Raw genomic sequence first — 16,590 nt, 5'->3', positions numbered from 1 at the left:
CTGGATGGTTCTGGGACCTGAATTCCATCTTCTGGATGGTTCTGGGTCCCAAACTCCATCTCCTGGATGGTTCTGGGACCTGAATTCCATCTTCTGGATGGTTCTGGGTCCCAAACTCCATCTCCTGGATGGTTCTGGGACCTGAATTCCATCTTCTGGATGGTTCTGGGTCCCAAACTCCATCTCCTGGATGGTTCTGGGACCTGAATTCCATCTTCTGGATGGTTCTGGGACCTGAATTCCATCTCCTGGATGGTTCTGGGTCCCAAACTCCATCTCCTGGATGGTTTTGCGACCTGAATCTCACCTTCGGGATGGTTCTGGAACACTCCAGGCCATTCCATGTCCCCCTTTCCCCACCGCCCCTTCCCCCCCCAGTCCATTGCTGGCAACTTCCAGGCTCTGCCCGCTCCCTGGCGACCTGGCCTACAGCCAAGCCACGCCCCCTCGGTGACAAAATTGGATGACATTCTATATATGGTCATGCGGGGGCAAGATAACTCCATATATAGACAATGCGGGGAGTGTCTATATCCATATTTGGCGATTAGCAGCTGCGTAGCCGCCCCCGTGTTTACACCGAGAGGGGGCGTGGTTATCTACGGGGGAGGCGTGGCCTAGCAACATATATGGCGAAAATGGGCGTGACAACGCACCACATTTGGCAGAGGAGGCGTTGTCGCAGCCGCGCGGGCGCGCCCCGTGTTTACACCGATGGAGGCGTGGTCTCGCACCATATATGGCAAAAGTGGGCGTGAACAAGTTCCATATTTGGAACAAGCCGCGGGAACGCGGAGCGCGCCGTGCAGCGCTGAGCATCCTCGAACCGGGGCGCGGTACCGGTTACCGGAGAGGACCTCCTCCCGGTACCGATGGCCCCGCGCCGCTGGCAGCGCCTCAGGGGGAGCTTTCAGGGCGTGGGGGGCCTTGCTAAGCCCGGGCTTCCCCTCTCGCTGTCCGGTTCACGCCTCCCCGTTGCCCCCGTAGCACCGGATCCGGCTGCGAACCGGCCCCGGTAGCACCAGATCCGGCCTCTCCGACACTAGGAACTACCGATCCCGGCGTCCCCGGCGCGCAGGCGCAGTGAGCACGGAGCGCACGCGGGGCCAGGCATGGCGGAGCCGGAGGCCGCGCAGCCCGGGCGGCCCCCGCCGGGTCCGGTACCGGTGGCGGGGAGCGGAGGGGCTGGGAGCGGGCCGGCAGCTGGGGGAGCTGGGTCCAGCGATCCGGCGAGGCCAGGGTTGAGCCAGCAGCAACGGGCGAGCCAGAGGAAGGCGCAAGTGCGGGGGTTCCCCCGCGGGAAGAAGCTGGAGAAGCTGGGGGTCTTCTCGGCCTGCAAGGTGGGAGGGGGTGCAAGGGTGGGGGGATGCAGGAGGGGGGTGCTGAGCCATGCAGGGGATGGAGGAGGAGGGTGCTGAGCCTGGCAGGGAGGTAGGAGGGGAATGCGAGGACGTGCATGGGCTGGAGGGGTTGCAAGATGGGGATGCTCAGCCATGCGGGGGATGCAGGAATGGGGTGCTGAGCTGTTGAGGGGTGCAGGAGGAGGGTGCTGAACGGGGTGAGGGATGCAGGAAGAGGATACCAGGATGTGCATGAGCTGAGGGTTGCAGGATAGGGTTGCTGAGCCGTTCAGGGGTGCGGGAGGAGGGTGCTGAGCAAGGCAGGGGATGCAGGAGGGGGTTGCAGAATGCACCCAGGCAGGGGATGCAAGAAGGGGATGCTGAGCCGTTCAAGGGTGCAGGAGGAGGGTGCTGAGCATGGGCAGGGGATGCGGGAAGGCAGTGCTGAGCCGTTCAGGGGTTGCAGGAGGCAGGGGCTGGACTGTGCAGGAGGGAGCGGGAGCATGTGGAGCTATTCAGGGGATGCAGGAGGAGGTGCTGAGCTGGGCAGGGGATGCAGGAGGGGGTTGCAGAATGTGTCCAGGCAGGGGATGCAAGAAGGGGATGCTGAGCCGTTCAGGGGTACGGGAGGAGGGTGCTGTGCATGGGATGCGGGAAGGCAGTGCTGAGCCGTTCAGGGGTTGCAGGAGGCAGGGGCTGGACTGGGCAGGAGGAGCGTGTGGAGCTATTCAGGGGATGCAGGAGGAGGTGCTGAGCGGGGCATGGGGTGCAGGAAGTTGGTGCTGGGCCGCGTGTGGCTGGGGGTGCAGGAGGAGCTTGCTGGACCATGCGTGGGGCGTAGGAGCGGCCGCTGGGCCGTGCATGGGCATGAAGTGCTGGAGGAGGGTGCTGAGCTGTGTAAGAGAGGGGCGAGGACATCCGTGGGCAGGGGCTGCAGATCCTGAGGCTGTGAGGGCGTTTGGGTGCTGGGCTGTGCGTGGTGGGTGCTGAGGGAAGCTGGGTGCTGGCGTGGGACATGCAGAGGGGGCTTTGCTGGGGGAGTTGTTTGTCCAGAGACGGTAGCAGCCTTGGTGCAAGGCAGGGTTTGAGCTGCTGCGTGAGGGCATCTCCTATCCCTTGTCCCAGGCCAACGATGCCTGCAAGTGCAATGGCTGGAAGAACCCCAACCCTCCCACTGCCCCCCGCATGGACCTGCAGCAGCCGGTGACCAACCTGAGCGAGCCCTGCCGGAGCTGCAGCCACGCGCTGGGTAACCCCTGGGACCCCCTGCGAGAGGGGAGAGCAGTGCTGACTGCCTCCCCCACCCCCCCGGTCTCACTGCATGTCTTTCCACCACAGCGGACCACGTATCCCACCTGGAGAACGTCTCGGAGGAGGAGATCAACCGGCTGCTGGGCATGGTGGTGGATGTGGAGAACCTCTTCATGTCGGTGCACAAGGAGGAGGACACAGACACCAAGCAGGTTTATTTCTACCTGTTCAAGGTGCGTCTGGGGCTGGGCACATCTCCTTATCCCTCTCATGGTGGGGTGGCCACATGGGTCCCTCCGTGCTGCTCCCTGTCCTCTACTGGGAGCTGTGGTCCATGGCTCTGAGCCGTCCCACCAGCCCAGCTGAGAGCTGAAATGCCGGCCCTGCCCTGGGAGCGACTGCTCTCTTGGTCTGGAAGGGAGGGAGGTTTCCAGGGAAGGAACGACGTGCCTTGAGGTGGACCCCAACACCTTCCTGGCTGTGGAAATCTGTGCAGCCCCGCGGCAGCGTTCTGCCACTCCTGGGGACCTCAGGAACTGTGTTCGGTGGTGTCTTCGCAGCTCCTGCGGAAGTGCATCCTGCAGATGAGCCAGCCTGTGGTCGAAGGGTCCCTGGGGAGCCCTCCCTTCGAGAAACCAAACATTGAGCAGGTGAGGCTGCTGTTGGGCTCACGCATTGCACTCGTGACTTGTCCAGGTTTGCTGCTCTGCCACTTTCCCTCTTCAGGGAGCAGCAGTGAAGGGTCTGGTGGAGCACCTGGTGCCCCTCCGTCACCCATTCCTCTCCCCAGGGAGTCCTGAACTTTGTGCAGTACAAATTCAGCCACTTGCCACCCAAGGAGCGACAGACCATGTATGAGCTCTCCAAGATGTTCCTCCTCTGCCTCAACTACTGGAAGCTGGAGACGCCGTCCCAGTTCCGGCAGCGGTCACAGAACGATGATGTGGCCACCTACAAGGTCAACTACACGAGGTGAGGGCAGGAGAGGGGCTGAGACAGCTCGACTGAGGTCTGCCTGCTCCTCCTACCCCCAGTGCTTGGGGTCTGAGCCTCTCCCAGATGAGGAGAGCAGGCATCCAGTGGGGAGACTGCTTCTAAATAACCTCTGCAATGATCCTCTCGACACCTGCTCTCCTTATCCCTGCTTCTAGCAGTGTTGTCCCAGGAGGGACATGGATGCTCTGTGGTCGCTGGTTCCATCCTCATCACTGGAGCACGTTCTTGTCTCCTAGATGGTTGTGCTACTGCCACGTGCCGCAGAGCTGCGACAGCCTTCCCCGCTATGAGACCACTCACGTCTTCGGGCGCAGCCTCCTCAAGTCCATCTTCACCGTCACCCGCCGGCAGCTGCTGGAGAAGTTCCGGGTGGAGAAGGACAAGCTGGTGCCAGAGAAGCGAACGTTGATCCTCACCCACTTCCCCAAGTAGGTGCCTGATGCGGGGATGGCTGCGGCACCACTGTGGAGGCTTTTTCTCCGCTTGGAGTACTCACACACCAGCACAGAGCCGTGGGGCTGTGCATGCCCGGTGCCTGCTCACCCACCGGAGTGCTGCTCCTTGCCAGGTTCCTCTCCATGCTGGAGGAGGAGATCTACGGTGAGAACTCTCCAATCTGGGAGGCTGATTTCACCGTGCCGGCTACAGAGGGTGCCCAGCTGGTTTCTCGCCCAGGTATCTCGGGGAGCAACCCCCCCCTAAGCTTGGGGGGCTGTAGGATAAAGGACTAAGGTGCGGGTGGTGATGGTGAGCTGCTTTCTGGCAGTCATGGACATCGTTGGTCTCCTTTAGCTGCGGTCAGCACTGTCGCTGTGCCCACCACTCCGCTTTTCAGCAAGAAGCTCAGCAACAGCAGCTCTGCCGCGAGCATGGACGCCAGCACCCCAGAGCCCCTGCCAGGTAGGACTGGTGTGAACCCAGTGCCGAGGGAACTGGGACCTTCCTTGGTCCCTCCCGGCGCTGGATGTGCTGCTCTGCTCTCCAGGGGAGAAGCGGAAGCTGCCCGAGAGCCTGACGCTGGAAGATGCCAAGCGGATCCGCGTCATGGGAGACATCCCCATGGAGCTGGTGAACGAGGTCATGCTGACCATCACGGACCCTGCTGCCATGCTGGGCCCTGAGGTATGGGCTGGGGGGCACTGAGGTGCCACTGGTGCTCTCCAGGACACGCAGAGCTGCTTTCCTCATGTGCTGTGGTTGGTTATGGAATCTCCAATGTAAGAAGGATATTGAACTGTTGGAACGGGTCCGGAGGAGGCCGTGGAGATGATCCGAGGGCTGGAGCACCTCTGCTGTAAGGGCAAGCTGAGAGAGTTGGGGTTGTTCGGGTTGTTCTTGGAGAAGAGAAGGCTCCAGGGAGACCTTAAAGGAGCTTCCAGTACTGAAAGGGGCTCCAGGAAAGCTGGGGAGGGGCTCTTAATCAGGGGGTGCAGGGAGAGGACGAGGGAAACTGTTTTCAGCTGAAAGAGGGGAGATTGAGATGAGATCTTAGGCAGAAACGTTCTCCTGTGAGGTCGGGGAGCCCCTGGCCCAGGTTGCCCAGAGCAGTGGTGGCTGCCCCATCCCTGGAGAGGTTCAAGGCCAGGTTGGATGGGGCTTGGAGCAACCGGATCCAGTGGGAGGTGTCCCTGCCCATGATAATGGGGTTGGAACTGGATGGGCTTTGAGGTCCCTTCCAACCCAAACCATACCATGATTTAATGATTCTCTGAAACCCCCCCCAGACCAGCCTGCTGTCGGCCAACGCAGCACGAGACGAGACGGCCCGGCTGGAGGAGCGCCGTGGCATCATCGAGTTCCACGTCATCGGCAACTCGCTCTCACAGAAGTCCAACAAGAAGATCCTGATGTGGCTGGTGGGCTTGCAGAACGTCTTCTCGCACCAGCTGCCCCGCATGCCCAAGGAGTACATCACCCGCCTTGTCTTTGACCCGTGCGTGGCTCGGGGGGAACGTGGGGAGGGCCAACACAGGGGGCTCCCATCTCACCCTCAGCCGTGCTGCCCGCAGGAAGCACAAGACCTTGGCACTGATCAAGGACGGCCGAGTGATTGGGGGGATCTGCTTCCGCATGTTCCCCACCCAGGGCTTCACGGAGATTGTCTTCTGTGCTGTCACGTCCAATGAGCAAGTGAAGGTATGAGCGGGGAGGTGGGTGGTGGGCACAGCACGGGGGTCTCAGGTAGCCTAGCACGGCGGCTGCAGGGGTTGGGGGGCACGGGGAAGGGGAGCAGGATGGTTCTGCAGTAGCTGGGGTGGTCAGCACAAGGATATCCCAACCCCTGGGGTAACCAGAGCCACTCAGCGCTGGCCCCAAGCAGCAGCGATGGCTCTGGGGCTTCTTCCAGCTGCCCGTGGGTGGGAGGGGGCCGTACGTCCTGTCCTGGGGGACAAAGGGGTGGTCTCTGTCTCATGGTGGCTCCCCTAGGGTTATGGGACGCACCTGATGAACCACCTGAAGGAGTACCACATCAAGCACAACATCCTCTACTTCCTCACCTACGCGGATGAGTATGCCATTGGCTACTTCAAAAAGCAGGTGGGCTCCTTATCTGGGGTGGCTCCTGGTGGCTCTCCTGCCCACCAGCCCCCTCCCACCACCTTCTCCCTCCTAGGGCTTTTCCAAGGACATCAAAGTCCCCAAGAGCCGCTACCTGGGCTACATTAAGGACTACGAGGGGGCGACCCTGATGGAGTGTGAGCTGAACCCCCGCATCCCCTACACTGAGCTCTCCCACATCATCAAGAAGCAGAAGGAGGTGCGTCCTGTCGGGTGGGTGCCCGGCTCTGCCTGCCCTGGCCCCTGCCAGCTGCCTCCCGGGAGCAGGGGAGGGCTGTGGAGATGTTGGCCCTTGGGCACCATCCTTTGGGTCTCCCCTGGGAGCAGGTTCCTGGGGCAGAGATGGGACACTGCGCTGATTGGGATTGCCTCCAGCCTTGAGGTTCTTTGCACCCGTGGAGTCTCGTTGACCTGGTTTGGCTCCTCAGAGCATCCTGCAATCCCTGCTTCTCCTTCCAACCTCCTCTTCCACCCACAGATCATCAAGAAGCTGATTGAGAGGAAGCAGGCGCAGATCCGCAAGGTCTACCCTGGCCTGACCTGCTTCAAGGAGGGCGTGCGGCAGATCCCCATCGAGAGCGTCCCTGGCATCCGTGAGTCCTGCTGGTTTCTGGTGGGGAAGGGCTGTCTGGTGGGAGGGCTCCGTCCTCCCTCACCCATGGGCATGATGAGGTCAACGTGATGACATTGGCGCTTGTCTTCCAGGAGAAACGGGATGGAAACCGCTGGGGAAGGAGAAGGGGTGAGTGCCGTCCAGGGGTGGTAGGTGTTCTGCAGCAGCTCAGCTGCAGGGGCTCAGCTTAAGGCGTCTGGAACAGCATCTCCTGGTGCTGGGATGATGTGATGGGAGCACTGGGATGGGGAGAGGCTGCCCACCCTGGGCTCACGGTGCTGGTTTTGCCCTTGCAGGAAAGAGTTGAAGGATCCAGACCAGCTCTACAACACCCTGAAGAACCTCCTGGCTCAGATCAAGGTGTGGATACGAACGGACCTTCCACTCCGTGGTGCCTGTTTCTCTGACAGCCCTTGGAGCTGCCTGCAACCCCAGACTGTCCTGGGGAGGGCAGAGGGGGGTGACCCACGCGTGGGGGCAGCAGGACCTCCTGTGCCAGTGCTGCATGTGCTCCCTCGCTGCCCCTAACCTGCCCCCCACCCTCTCCCCAGACCCACCCCAGCGCGTGGCCCTTCATGGAGCCGGTGAAGAAGTCAGAAGCACCAGATTACTACGAAATCATTCGCTTCCCCATCGGTAGGTGCTTGTGCTCAGGACAGGGTGGTGGAAGGGAGGGGGTCCGTGCTGAGGACGGGATCCTGGGAGCCCTGGGACAGACCAGAAGAAAGGGATGAGTTTGGAGCCTCGGTTGGTGTCCAGCTTCATGGCTTGGGGGGACCTGCAGAGTCCTGGCATGGGGGGGAGCTGATCCTTCCCCACCCTCAGACCTGAAGACCATGACCGAGCGCCTGAAGAACCGCTACTACGTCACCAAGAAGCTGTTCATCGCCGACCTGCAGCGCATCATCACCAACTGCCGCGAGTACAACCCGCCCGACAGCGACTACTGCAAGTGTGCCAACACCTTGGAGAAGTTCTTCTACTTCAAGCTCAAGGAGGGGGGGCTCATCGACAAGTAGGGAAGCTGGCCTGAACCCCCCCTTTGGCCACTGCTCCCCCCAGGAGGGCAAAGGCTGCACGTGGGACTTGCCCTGCTCTGTGAGCAGGGGCTGCTGGAGGGTTTGTTGGTGCTGAGCAGCTCGGGGGAGCTGAGCTTTTGCTCTGGGGTGGGGGGTGAAGGGATCCCGGGGAGCCCCCCCGGTGCTTTTATCCCGGAGCTGCTGGCTGCTTCTCCGGGGGGTGGTGGTGTGGGCAGCGGGGCTGGAGTCACCTCACCGGGATCTGCCCAGGGCAGGGGGGTAGCGCTGCCTTCCTGCCCCTCCCTGGGGGTCGGGAGCCCCCCCAGCACCAGCACTTCCCTCCTCTCCAGGGTTGTGCCTTCTGCCCCGGCTCTCTGAGACAGGGCAGGGGCACACAAGTGCTTTGGTTTTCTGCTTCCGTCCACGCAGGGGCAGCTCCTGCCCCTCTTGTTGAATGTACAGCAGGGCTCAGCCCTGCCCGCCCCGGGCGGGGGGCAGAGATGCTGCTCCTGTGGTTCGGGGTCCTGCTGTGATGATGGGGTGCGCTTCTCTTGCGCCCCCTCCCCAAACTCCTGCTGCCTCTGTCAGCTCTTCCCAAGGGGGTCAGGTCTGCCCCAGCCCTGGGCAGAGCTCCTTGCCTGCTCCTTGGGGCAGGAGGATGCCCAGTGCTGCACCAGCGCCTGCTTCCTCTGCTCTGCCCCAACCGGGAGCCTCCGGCTTGTGGGATCGGCTCCTGCTTGCATCCCCCCCACCTTGTTGGCCCCCACTATCCCTGTTTTCCCCCCACATCTCCTTGGATGCTGGGCTGAGGAGCCCCTGATCCCAGCACTCCCTCATCACTGACCCTCACCCCCGTGCCGTCATCGCTGTGTGGGTGCTGGTGACACCTCACCCGGGTGGGACCAGCCCCTGCTACCCCCTCCCCACCACCCATTTCACTCGACCGTTGTTTTGTTTTATTTTCTTTGGTTTTTTTTTTAAATAAATGTCCTTGTGCAGATCCAGGTGCATCCTCGTGCCTGGCCCTGCGCTTGGCAGCCTGGCATGCTCCGAAGGGGGTTGGATTGGAGTTGGGTGTTCATGGACTTATTGGGGTGCTCCAGGCTCAACTTGGGTGTGTGGTGATGCTGCTCTGGGGTGTCCGGTCACAATGGGGGTCCCCAGTCACAAGGAGTGTCCCCAGAGCTCAGTGTTGGGGTCAGGTATGTTCCATATCTTTATCAATGTTCTGGATGAAGGGATGGAGCGTTCCCTCAGTTTGAAGATGACACCAAGTTGGGTGGAAGCGTTGACCTGCTTGAGGGAAGGAAGGCTCTGCAAAGGGACCTGGATGCGCTGGATCCATGGGCCCAGGAAAATTGTATGAGGTTCAGCAAGACTCGGTGCTGGAGTCTGCACTTGAGTCGCAACAACCCTATGGCTCCAGAGGTAGGGATGAGCGTCTGGAAAGCTGTCCAGTGGAAGAGGACCTGGGGATGCTGGTTGACAGCAGCTGAACATGAGCCAGCAGTGGTCCAGGTGGCCACCAGCATCCTGGCTTGGATCAGCCATGGGGTGGCCACCAGGAGCAGGGAAGGGATCATCCCCCTGTGCTCAGTGCTGGTGAGGCCACACCTCGAATCTCAGGTTCAGTTCTGGGTCCTTCACTCCAAGAATGACCTTGAGGGGCTGGAGCGTGTCTGGAGAAGGGAATGGAGCTGGGAAAGGGTCTGGAGGCCAGGGATTCCGGGAGAGACCGAGTGATCTGGGGCTGTTTAGCCTGGAGAAGAGGAGGCTGAGGGGAGACCTCATCGCTCTCTGCAGCTCCTGGAGAGGAGGTTGAGGGGAGGTGGAGGTGGGTGCTGGGCTCTTCTCCCAAGGAACAAGTGAAGGATGAGAGGAAATGGCTTCAGGTTGCACCAGGGCCATTTAGATCAGATATTGGGAAATAGTACTTCACTGAAAGGGTTATCAAACGCTGGCAGAAGATGCCCAGGGCAGTGGTAGAGTCTCCATCCCTGGAGGGGCTCAAAAAACCCCGTGTAGATGTGGCACTTTGGGCCATGGTTTAGCAGGCACGGTGGGGTTGGTCTGAGGACTGGATCATCTTAGAGGTCTTGTCCACCCTTAACAATTCCATGATTCTGTCCCTGGCAAGGGGCAGGGGCCGGCTGGGGTGCCGAAGTTGCAGAACCATGGTGGAGCTATGCCCACTTTCGGTTTCTGTCCGTGCCTGGGGCTCCTTTGGGGGGTTCCCAGGCCGCTGTGGGCGAGGCAGGCGCCGGGTGGGTGGTGGTTGGGGGCTGTAGGGGTGCACACAGAGTGGCTCAGCTCCATCTGGTTCCTTCCAGCCCCACTTGGTTCCCTCCAGCCTTGCTGCCCGCCGGGTCCCAGCAGAGCAGCCGGCGGATTCCCCCTTGTTGGGGCTCTATCAGGATGCACCGCCCCAAGTTTCGTTTCCCAGCTGGTCTGGTCGTGGCAGTGTTGGATGGTGTTGGATAGGGATGGAGCTGCGTGGCTACCAGCGGGAAGCAGCAGCCCCGGCTCTTTGTGGCCGTAACAGCATCATCTGGTTGCCCACGGGTGCTGGCAAGACTCGTGCTGCTGTCTACATCTGCCAGAAGCACCTGGAGAACCGGCGAGGTGGCAGGGTGGCCGTGCTGGTCAACAAGGTGACCCCTGTCCCCTGCCCCAGGGATGAAGTGACGCTGGCATCCGCCAGCCGTGATATCCAAGGTGATGGTCTTGGGTGGGACTGAGTGGGGTCTCGTGGATGCAGGTGCATCTGGTGGACCAGCACTTCAAGAAGGAGTTCCATGTGCTGCAGAAGGACTTTAGGGTGACAGCCATCAGCGGGGACTGCAGCCACAAGTCCTTCTTCGCCCTCGAAGCGAAGCAGAATGATGTAGTCATCTGCACAGCCCAGATCCTGCAGAACGCGCTGCTCAGCGAGGAGGAGATCATGCACGTGGAGCTGACAGGTGGGTGGTGGACCTCCAGCGCTGGTGTCTCCATGGCCAGACTGGGATGGAATTGCCCCAGCTGAGCCTCTGTCACTGACACGGCTCACTCTGCTCCCCTCCCTTGCCTGGCACAGACTTCTCGCTGCTGGTGATAGATGAGTGCCACCACACGCACAAGGAAGCCGTCTACAACAAAATCATGCTGAACTATCTCCAGCGCAAGCTCAGCGGGCAGCAGGACCTGCCACAGGTCCTGGGTCTGACAGCGTCCCCTGGCACCGGGGGGGCAACCTCCTTCGAGGGGGCTGTAGAACACATCCTGCAGGTGGGTCCTGCGCTCCCGTCCTGCACCAAAACCCTGGAGCGTAGCGGGGTGTCCCTTGGGGTGGGTGTTGAGAACTTGGTCCGCAGGCGTTGGGTGGCCCCGAGGAGACATCCGCAAACTTTCTGGGGTGCCACCAAGCACCCAGTTTTGCATCACCCTGGGCTCAGAGTTGGAAGAGGGGTCTCTTTTTCTCAGATCTGTGCTAACCTGGACACCGAGAAAATCACATCGGTGCAGGAGGAGGTGCAGCTCCTGCAGAGCCACGTCCCCCAGCCCAGGAAGCAGTACGACCTGTGCCAGGAGAGAGCGCAGGTGAGGGGCAGCTGAGCACAGGGATGCTTGCAGGGTCCGAAGGTCCAAAGGACCAAGATGGTCCAAAGGAGGTCCATGAAGATGATCCAAGGGCTGGAGCACCTCCTGTACGAGGACAGGCTGAGAAAGTTGGAGTTGTTGAGTCTGGAGGAGAGAAGGCTCCAGGGAGACCTTAGAGCAGCTTCCAGTGCTGAAAGGGTCTCCAGGAAAGCTGGGGAGGGACTTTTTCCAAGGGCCTGGAGTGATAAGATGAGGGGAATGGCTTTAAATTGAAAGGAAGAAGATTTAAATTGGACATTAGGAAGAAATTCTTCACGATGAGGGTGGGGAGGCCCTGGCCCAGGTTGCCCAGAGCAGTGGTGGCTGCCCCATCCCTGGAGGGGTTCAAGGCCAGGTTGGATGGGGCTTGGAGCAACCAGATCCAGTGGGAAGTGTCCCTGCCCATGGCAGGGGGTGGAACTGGATGGGCTTTGAGGTCCCTTCCAACGCAAACCATTCCATGCTTCTGTGATTCTGAGACCCATAAGCCCTGTGGAGCCGCGGGGCCGTGTCCCTCCACCCTCTTTGCTCACGCCAGAGCAAGAAATGGGTTGACTCAGAGATTTGGTGCAGGGGGATCCCACAGCCATCTGCGTCCTGACAGCCCCTAACCCTGAGCCAGGTGCTCTGGGCTGCAAGCGAGGCTTTTTGGAGCCGTGTCCCCGATTCCTCGTGTCTTGAGGTGTTCTCTGCCCTCAGGACCCCTTTGGCGAGCGGCTGAAGAAGGTGATGGAGCGGATCCAGCAGTACATGGAGATGCCCAGCTTGCCGCAGGACTTTGGCACGCAGATTTATGAACAGCGCATTGTGGAGCTGGAGAAGAGAGGTGAGGAGCTGGTGGTGCAGGTATGTCGGGGCAGAGCCAGTGGCCGCCGATCCCACCTGTAACTGCGATGTCCCTTATCCCTCACCAGCGGCAGAGACATTTTGCCGTAGGACGCGGGTGTGTGCGCTGCACCTGCGCAAATACAACGACGCTTTGCTGATTAACGACACGGTACGGATGATCGATGCCTTCCAGTGCCTCCAGCAGTTCTACGCCGCTGAGCGGGACACGAAGGACCCCACCGAACAGTTCCTTGCTGCTACGTTTGAAAGTAACGGAGGGGCCTGGAGGGGGGTGGTACTGGCTGTGTTGGAGGGGTGGGGACCCCCGTGATACCCCACTCATGTCCATAGAGAACAGGGAGAGTCTGCAGGCGCTTGCTAGGGACCGGCGCTATGAGAATCCCAGGCTGGGTAAGCTGGAGGAGATCCTGCAGGAGCACTTCCAGCCCTTGGGTACTTCTCGTGGCATCGTCTTCACCAAGACCCGGCAGAGCGCCCACAGCTTGCTCAGCTGGCTGCAGGACACGGCCACGCTCTGCGGACAACACATCAGGCCTGCCGTCCTCACCGGTGCCGGCTACAGCAACCAGGCCAAGCACATGACTCAGGTGAGCAGGAGATGGGCAGGAGATGGGCAGGAGCTGGGCAGGATCCATCCCTCACTCTCTCTGCACTCGTTGTAGGAGCTGCGGGTGCTGCCCGTGGCTCGAAGCCCTGTGCAGCTACTGAAGCATCATCTCCTTCTCCCCCTTAGAACGAGCAGCAGAGTGTGATCAAGCTGTTCCGCGAGGGAGCCCTCAACCTGCTCTTCTCCACCAGTGTGGCCGAGGAGGGCTTGGATATCCCTGAGTGCAACATCGTGGTCCGCTATGGGCTGATGACCAATGAGATTGCCATGATGCAGGTAACTGCCTGGGCTCCCTCCGGCCACTCTGCCCAGCCCCGTGTTGGGGGAAGCCTGATGGGACACCCTAAGCGTGAGACATGGGAGTTCATCTTGCAGCTCCCTTGGGATGATCCAGCCCCTGGCTGAGCATCTGCTTGGTGGGGTGGATGCATCTTCTTGGTGGGTTGGATGCATCTTCTTGGTGAGGTGGATGCATCATCTTGGTGGGGTGGATGCATCATCTTGGTGGGGTGGATGCATCATCTTGGTGGGGTGGATGCATCTTCACTGGGTGGCACAGAGAGGCAGAGGGTGTCAATCATGGTCCAGCTCTGCTCACCCACAGCGTTGGCCCTTCTGCTGCAGGCCCGTGGCCGTGCCCGTGCTGAGAACAGTGTTTACTCCGTCCTTGCCAAAGCCAACAGCAGAGAGGTCTCCCGTGAACAGCTCAATGAAGCCCTTGTGGAGCTCATGGAGAGAGCGATCAGAGCAGTGCAAGCCATGCCCGAGCAGGAGTATCGCCTCAAGGTGAGTTCTGGGCGCTGCCCTGAGCACCAGGAGGGCCAGAAGTTCCTGCTTGGGCACAGCCTTCTGCACCCTGGTTTTGGCTGCCCACTCTCTTTCCGTGGGGAGATAGCATCAGGATGTGTGCCCACCCTGCCCTACCCATCATTGAATCATGGAATCATTAAGGTTGGAAAAGCCCTCTAAGATCATCAGGTCCAATTATTAGCCCAATCCCACCGTGCCTGTTAAACCATGGCCCAAAGTGCCACATCTACATGTTCTTTGAACCCCTTCAGGGATGGAGACCCCACCACTGCCCTGGGCAGCCTCTGCCAGGGCTTCACCACTCTTTCAGTAAAGAATTTTTTCCTGGTATCCAATCTAAACCTCCCCTGGTGCAACTTGAGGCCATTTCTTCTTGTCCTAGCGCTCGTTACTTGGGAGAAGTAGCATCCTTCCGTGTGGTTCATGCATTCCAACACATGGATTTCTCCAAGGCTTGCCGTGTGTGCTGTCTGTGCGTGCCCATTGCCCTGTGCCTTCCCCTGTCCTCCCTGCTGTTCTACCTCCCCTCTCCTCTCCAGATCAGGGAGTTGCAGCAAGTTGCCGTTGCCAGTTGGTTAATGAAGGAAGCCAAAATCAGCGAGAGGCGGCAGCTGCACGACCCGGATGCCGTTCACCTCTACTGCATCAACTGCAACACGGCGGTGTGCCGCGGCAGCGACATCCGCACCGTGGAGGGCGTACATCACGTTAACGTCAACCCCAACTTCGGGTAGGAGCTGGGCGCTGGCAGGGGTGAGCGGGCAGAGCCTGGCTCTTGGGTGTCACTTGCATGAGGTGCCATGATCTCCACCCAGGATGGACAAGGGGTGGCAGCAGCTTGCTGCCAGCTCTTTCTTGGGGACACTGGTCCAGGGAGGTTGCTGAGGCTTTGTTGGGACTCTGTGTCTTCTTTACTGACAGAGTGGTGAAGCACTGGCTGAGGCTGCCCAGGGTGGTGGGGGAATCTCCATGCCTGGATGGGTTCAAAAAATATGTAGATGTGGCCCTTCAGGACGTGGTGTTGTTGGGCTGATGGTTGGACTGGATGATCTTAGACGTCTTTTCCGATCTTAACGATTCTATGATACTATGGGAGCATGTGTGCTGCCCTGTTTCTGTCCCCTGGACCGTTGTCCTTTGAGCATCTTTTGGCTTTTTCCTTCCAGGCTGTATTACAGAGCTTGCTCTGGGAAAATGCAGTTCCAGAGGACTTTCAAGGACTGGGAGCCCGGCTGCCGCATCGCGTGCAGTGGGTGCAGCCAGGTGAGTGTGGCATGAGCAGTGCCCCCGTGGCCACAGCCCGGTTGGAGTTGGGTGCCTTGTGTCCCAATTGTTGGAGAAACAGAGCCGTGTCTCCCTTCAGTACAAGCCTGTGTGATGGACCTGGGAAGCTGTCTCCAAAGGGGGTTGTAGCTCGGAGCAAGGAGCTGCCTCCATCCTAGGGGTGTGTGTGGCTCTGCAGCCCGGGAACGCTGTACCATGGGTTGAGTGCCCGTCCCCTCCCTGTGCCTACACAGGAGTGGGGAATGGAGATGATCTACCGGCAGGTGAAGCTTCCCATCCTCTCCATCAAGAACTTTGTGGTGGAGACACCGGCTGAGAAGAGGAAATACAAGAAGTGGAGTACTGTGACGTTCCCCGTCAAGGAGTTTGACTACCTGGAGTACTGCTCCAACGTTCACGGCCAGTCCTTCTAGCACAACCCTACTCTGAAGAGACTCATTCCCAGGTCACCTCCTGGGACATTGGGACCCTTCCCAGGGCAGCGGTCGAGTCCCCAAACCTGGAGAGATTTAAAAGCCATGTGGTTGTGGTGCTCATGGACACAGGATGGTGGTGGCAGTGTTATGGTTGGACTTGATGATATTGAAGTTCTTTCCAACCGCAACGATTCTGTGATTTTAAGATTCATGGGGAGCAGAATGAGCCTCATGGAGCTGCGGGTGGGTTTGATGTAGGGGGAGATGTCCCTGCCCATCACAAGGAGGTTGGAACTGGATGACCTTTAAGGTCCCTTCCAACCCAAACTATTCTATGACTCTATGATTTTCTGGCAGAAGCAGAAGGGCAGCTGAGGCTGAAAGGGGCACCCAGCACCCTGGTCTGGACTCGCTTTCTCTGGGTGCCTGGTGCCCGCAGGGGCTTGGGTGCCTCTGCCCCAGCTCCGAGGGTCCCCGCGGGGCTTTGGGGCTCAGGATGCTGAGCTCTCGGCTCTCCCCGTGCTCTCCCACCGCCGGTCGCTAGAGGGAAGCCCCGGCCCGGCCGCGGGATGCAGGGATGCTCCATCGCTGGAGCAGCTGCCCCATCCCTGGAGGGGTTCAAGGCCAGGTTGGATGGGGCTTGGAGCAACCGGATCCAGTGGGAGGTGTCCCTGCCCATGGCAGGGGGTGGAACTGGATGGGCTTTGAGATCCCTTCCAACCCGAACCATTCCATGATTCTATGATGAAAGGCGAGGAGCTGCTTTTCCACCCAGCTCGGATGGCAGCAGGTGCAGGCAGGATGCTCAGGAGTGATCTCTGACCCAAACCACCCCATCCTCTTTCCCCTGGGAGTGTCGTACCCTGGGTCTGGAAAGGCTTTAAATTGGAAGGGGGAAGATTTAGATTAGACATTAGAAAGAAATTCTTCACCATAAGGGTGGGGATCTGGCCCAGGTTGCCCAGAGCAGTGGTGGCTGCCCCATCCCTGGAGGGGTTCAAGGCCAGGTTGGATGGGGCTTGGAGCAATTGGATCCAGTGGGAGGTGTCCCTGCCCATGGCAGGGGGTTGGAATTAGATGATCTTTAAGGTCCCTTCCAACCCAACCCATTCCATGATTCAACGTCTGCGGCCAGCGGGGCTCTGATGTGGATCCCTCCAACAGGAATGGGTGCTCGGAGCAAGCGTGCTGCTCCTGCCCGACTTTGAAGGCAGAGATTTCTGCCGTA

At 60.0% G+C, this 16,590-nt stretch overlaps 2 protein-coding genes across 6 annotated transcripts; both read left to right on the top strand.

The window, feature by feature from the left end:
- Positions 1-777: 777 nt before the first annotated feature.
- KAT2A (lysine acetyltransferase 2A) lies at positions 778-9,424 on the top strand. Its single transcript, XM_009555479.2, has 18 exons — positions 778-1,340; positions 2,466-2,589; positions 2,679-2,824; positions 3,152-3,241; positions 3,382-3,563; positions 3,824-4,015; positions 4,156-4,262; positions 4,380-4,487; positions 4,573-4,709; positions 5,312-5,520; positions 5,597-5,723; positions 6,015-6,125; positions 6,202-6,345; positions 6,625-6,739; positions 6,852-6,888; positions 7,056-7,119; positions 7,311-7,395; positions 7,585-9,424. The coding sequence occupies exons 1-18, from the start codon at positions 1,113-1,115 to the stop codon at positions 7,776-7,778; spliced, it is 2,400 nt and encodes a 799-aa protein (XP_009553774.2). The 5' UTR covers positions 778-1,112; the 3' UTR covers positions 7,779-9,424.
- A 108-nt stretch (positions 9,425-9,532) lies between these two features.
- DHX58 (DExH-box helicase 58) lies at positions 9,533-15,899 on the top strand. 5 transcript variants are annotated; one of them, XM_054088367.1, is made up of 12 exons: positions 9,536-9,612; positions 10,109-10,429; positions 10,537-10,738; positions 10,855-11,045; positions 11,241-11,357; positions 12,096-12,222; positions 12,311-12,493; positions 12,576-12,832; positions 12,979-13,128; positions 13,477-13,638; positions 14,829-14,925; positions 15,026-15,318. In XM_054088367.1, the coding sequence occupies exons 2-12, from the start codon at positions 10,262-10,264 to the stop codon at positions 15,073-15,075; spliced, it is 1,704 nt and encodes a 567-aa protein (XP_053944342.1). In that variant the 5' UTR covers positions 9,536-9,612; positions 10,109-10,261; the 3' UTR covers positions 15,076-15,318. The 5 variants fall into 5 exon arrangements, with proteins under 5 accessions (XP_053944340.1, XP_053944342.1, XP_053944341.1 ...); XM_054088366.1 differs by having other exon boundaries at positions 9,537-9,612; positions 15,180-15,899; XM_009555480.2 differs by lacking the exon at positions 9,536-9,612 and adding an exon at positions 14,202-14,392 and having other exon boundaries at positions 10,116-10,429; positions 15,180-15,895.
- The last annotated feature ends 691 nt before the right edge of the window (positions 15,900-16,590 follow it).

This window comes from Cuculus canorus, chromosome 25 (genome assembly GCF_017976375.1).
Source record: "Cuculus canorus isolate bCucCan1 chromosome 25, bCucCan1.pri, whole genome shotgun sequence".
Classification (NCBI taxonomy): domain Eukaryota; kingdom Metazoa; phylum Chordata; class Aves; order Cuculiformes; family Cuculidae; genus Cuculus; species Cuculus canorus.
Note: the sequence above shows the minus strand (reverse complement) of the source record. Positions and strands in the feature narration are given on the sequence as shown.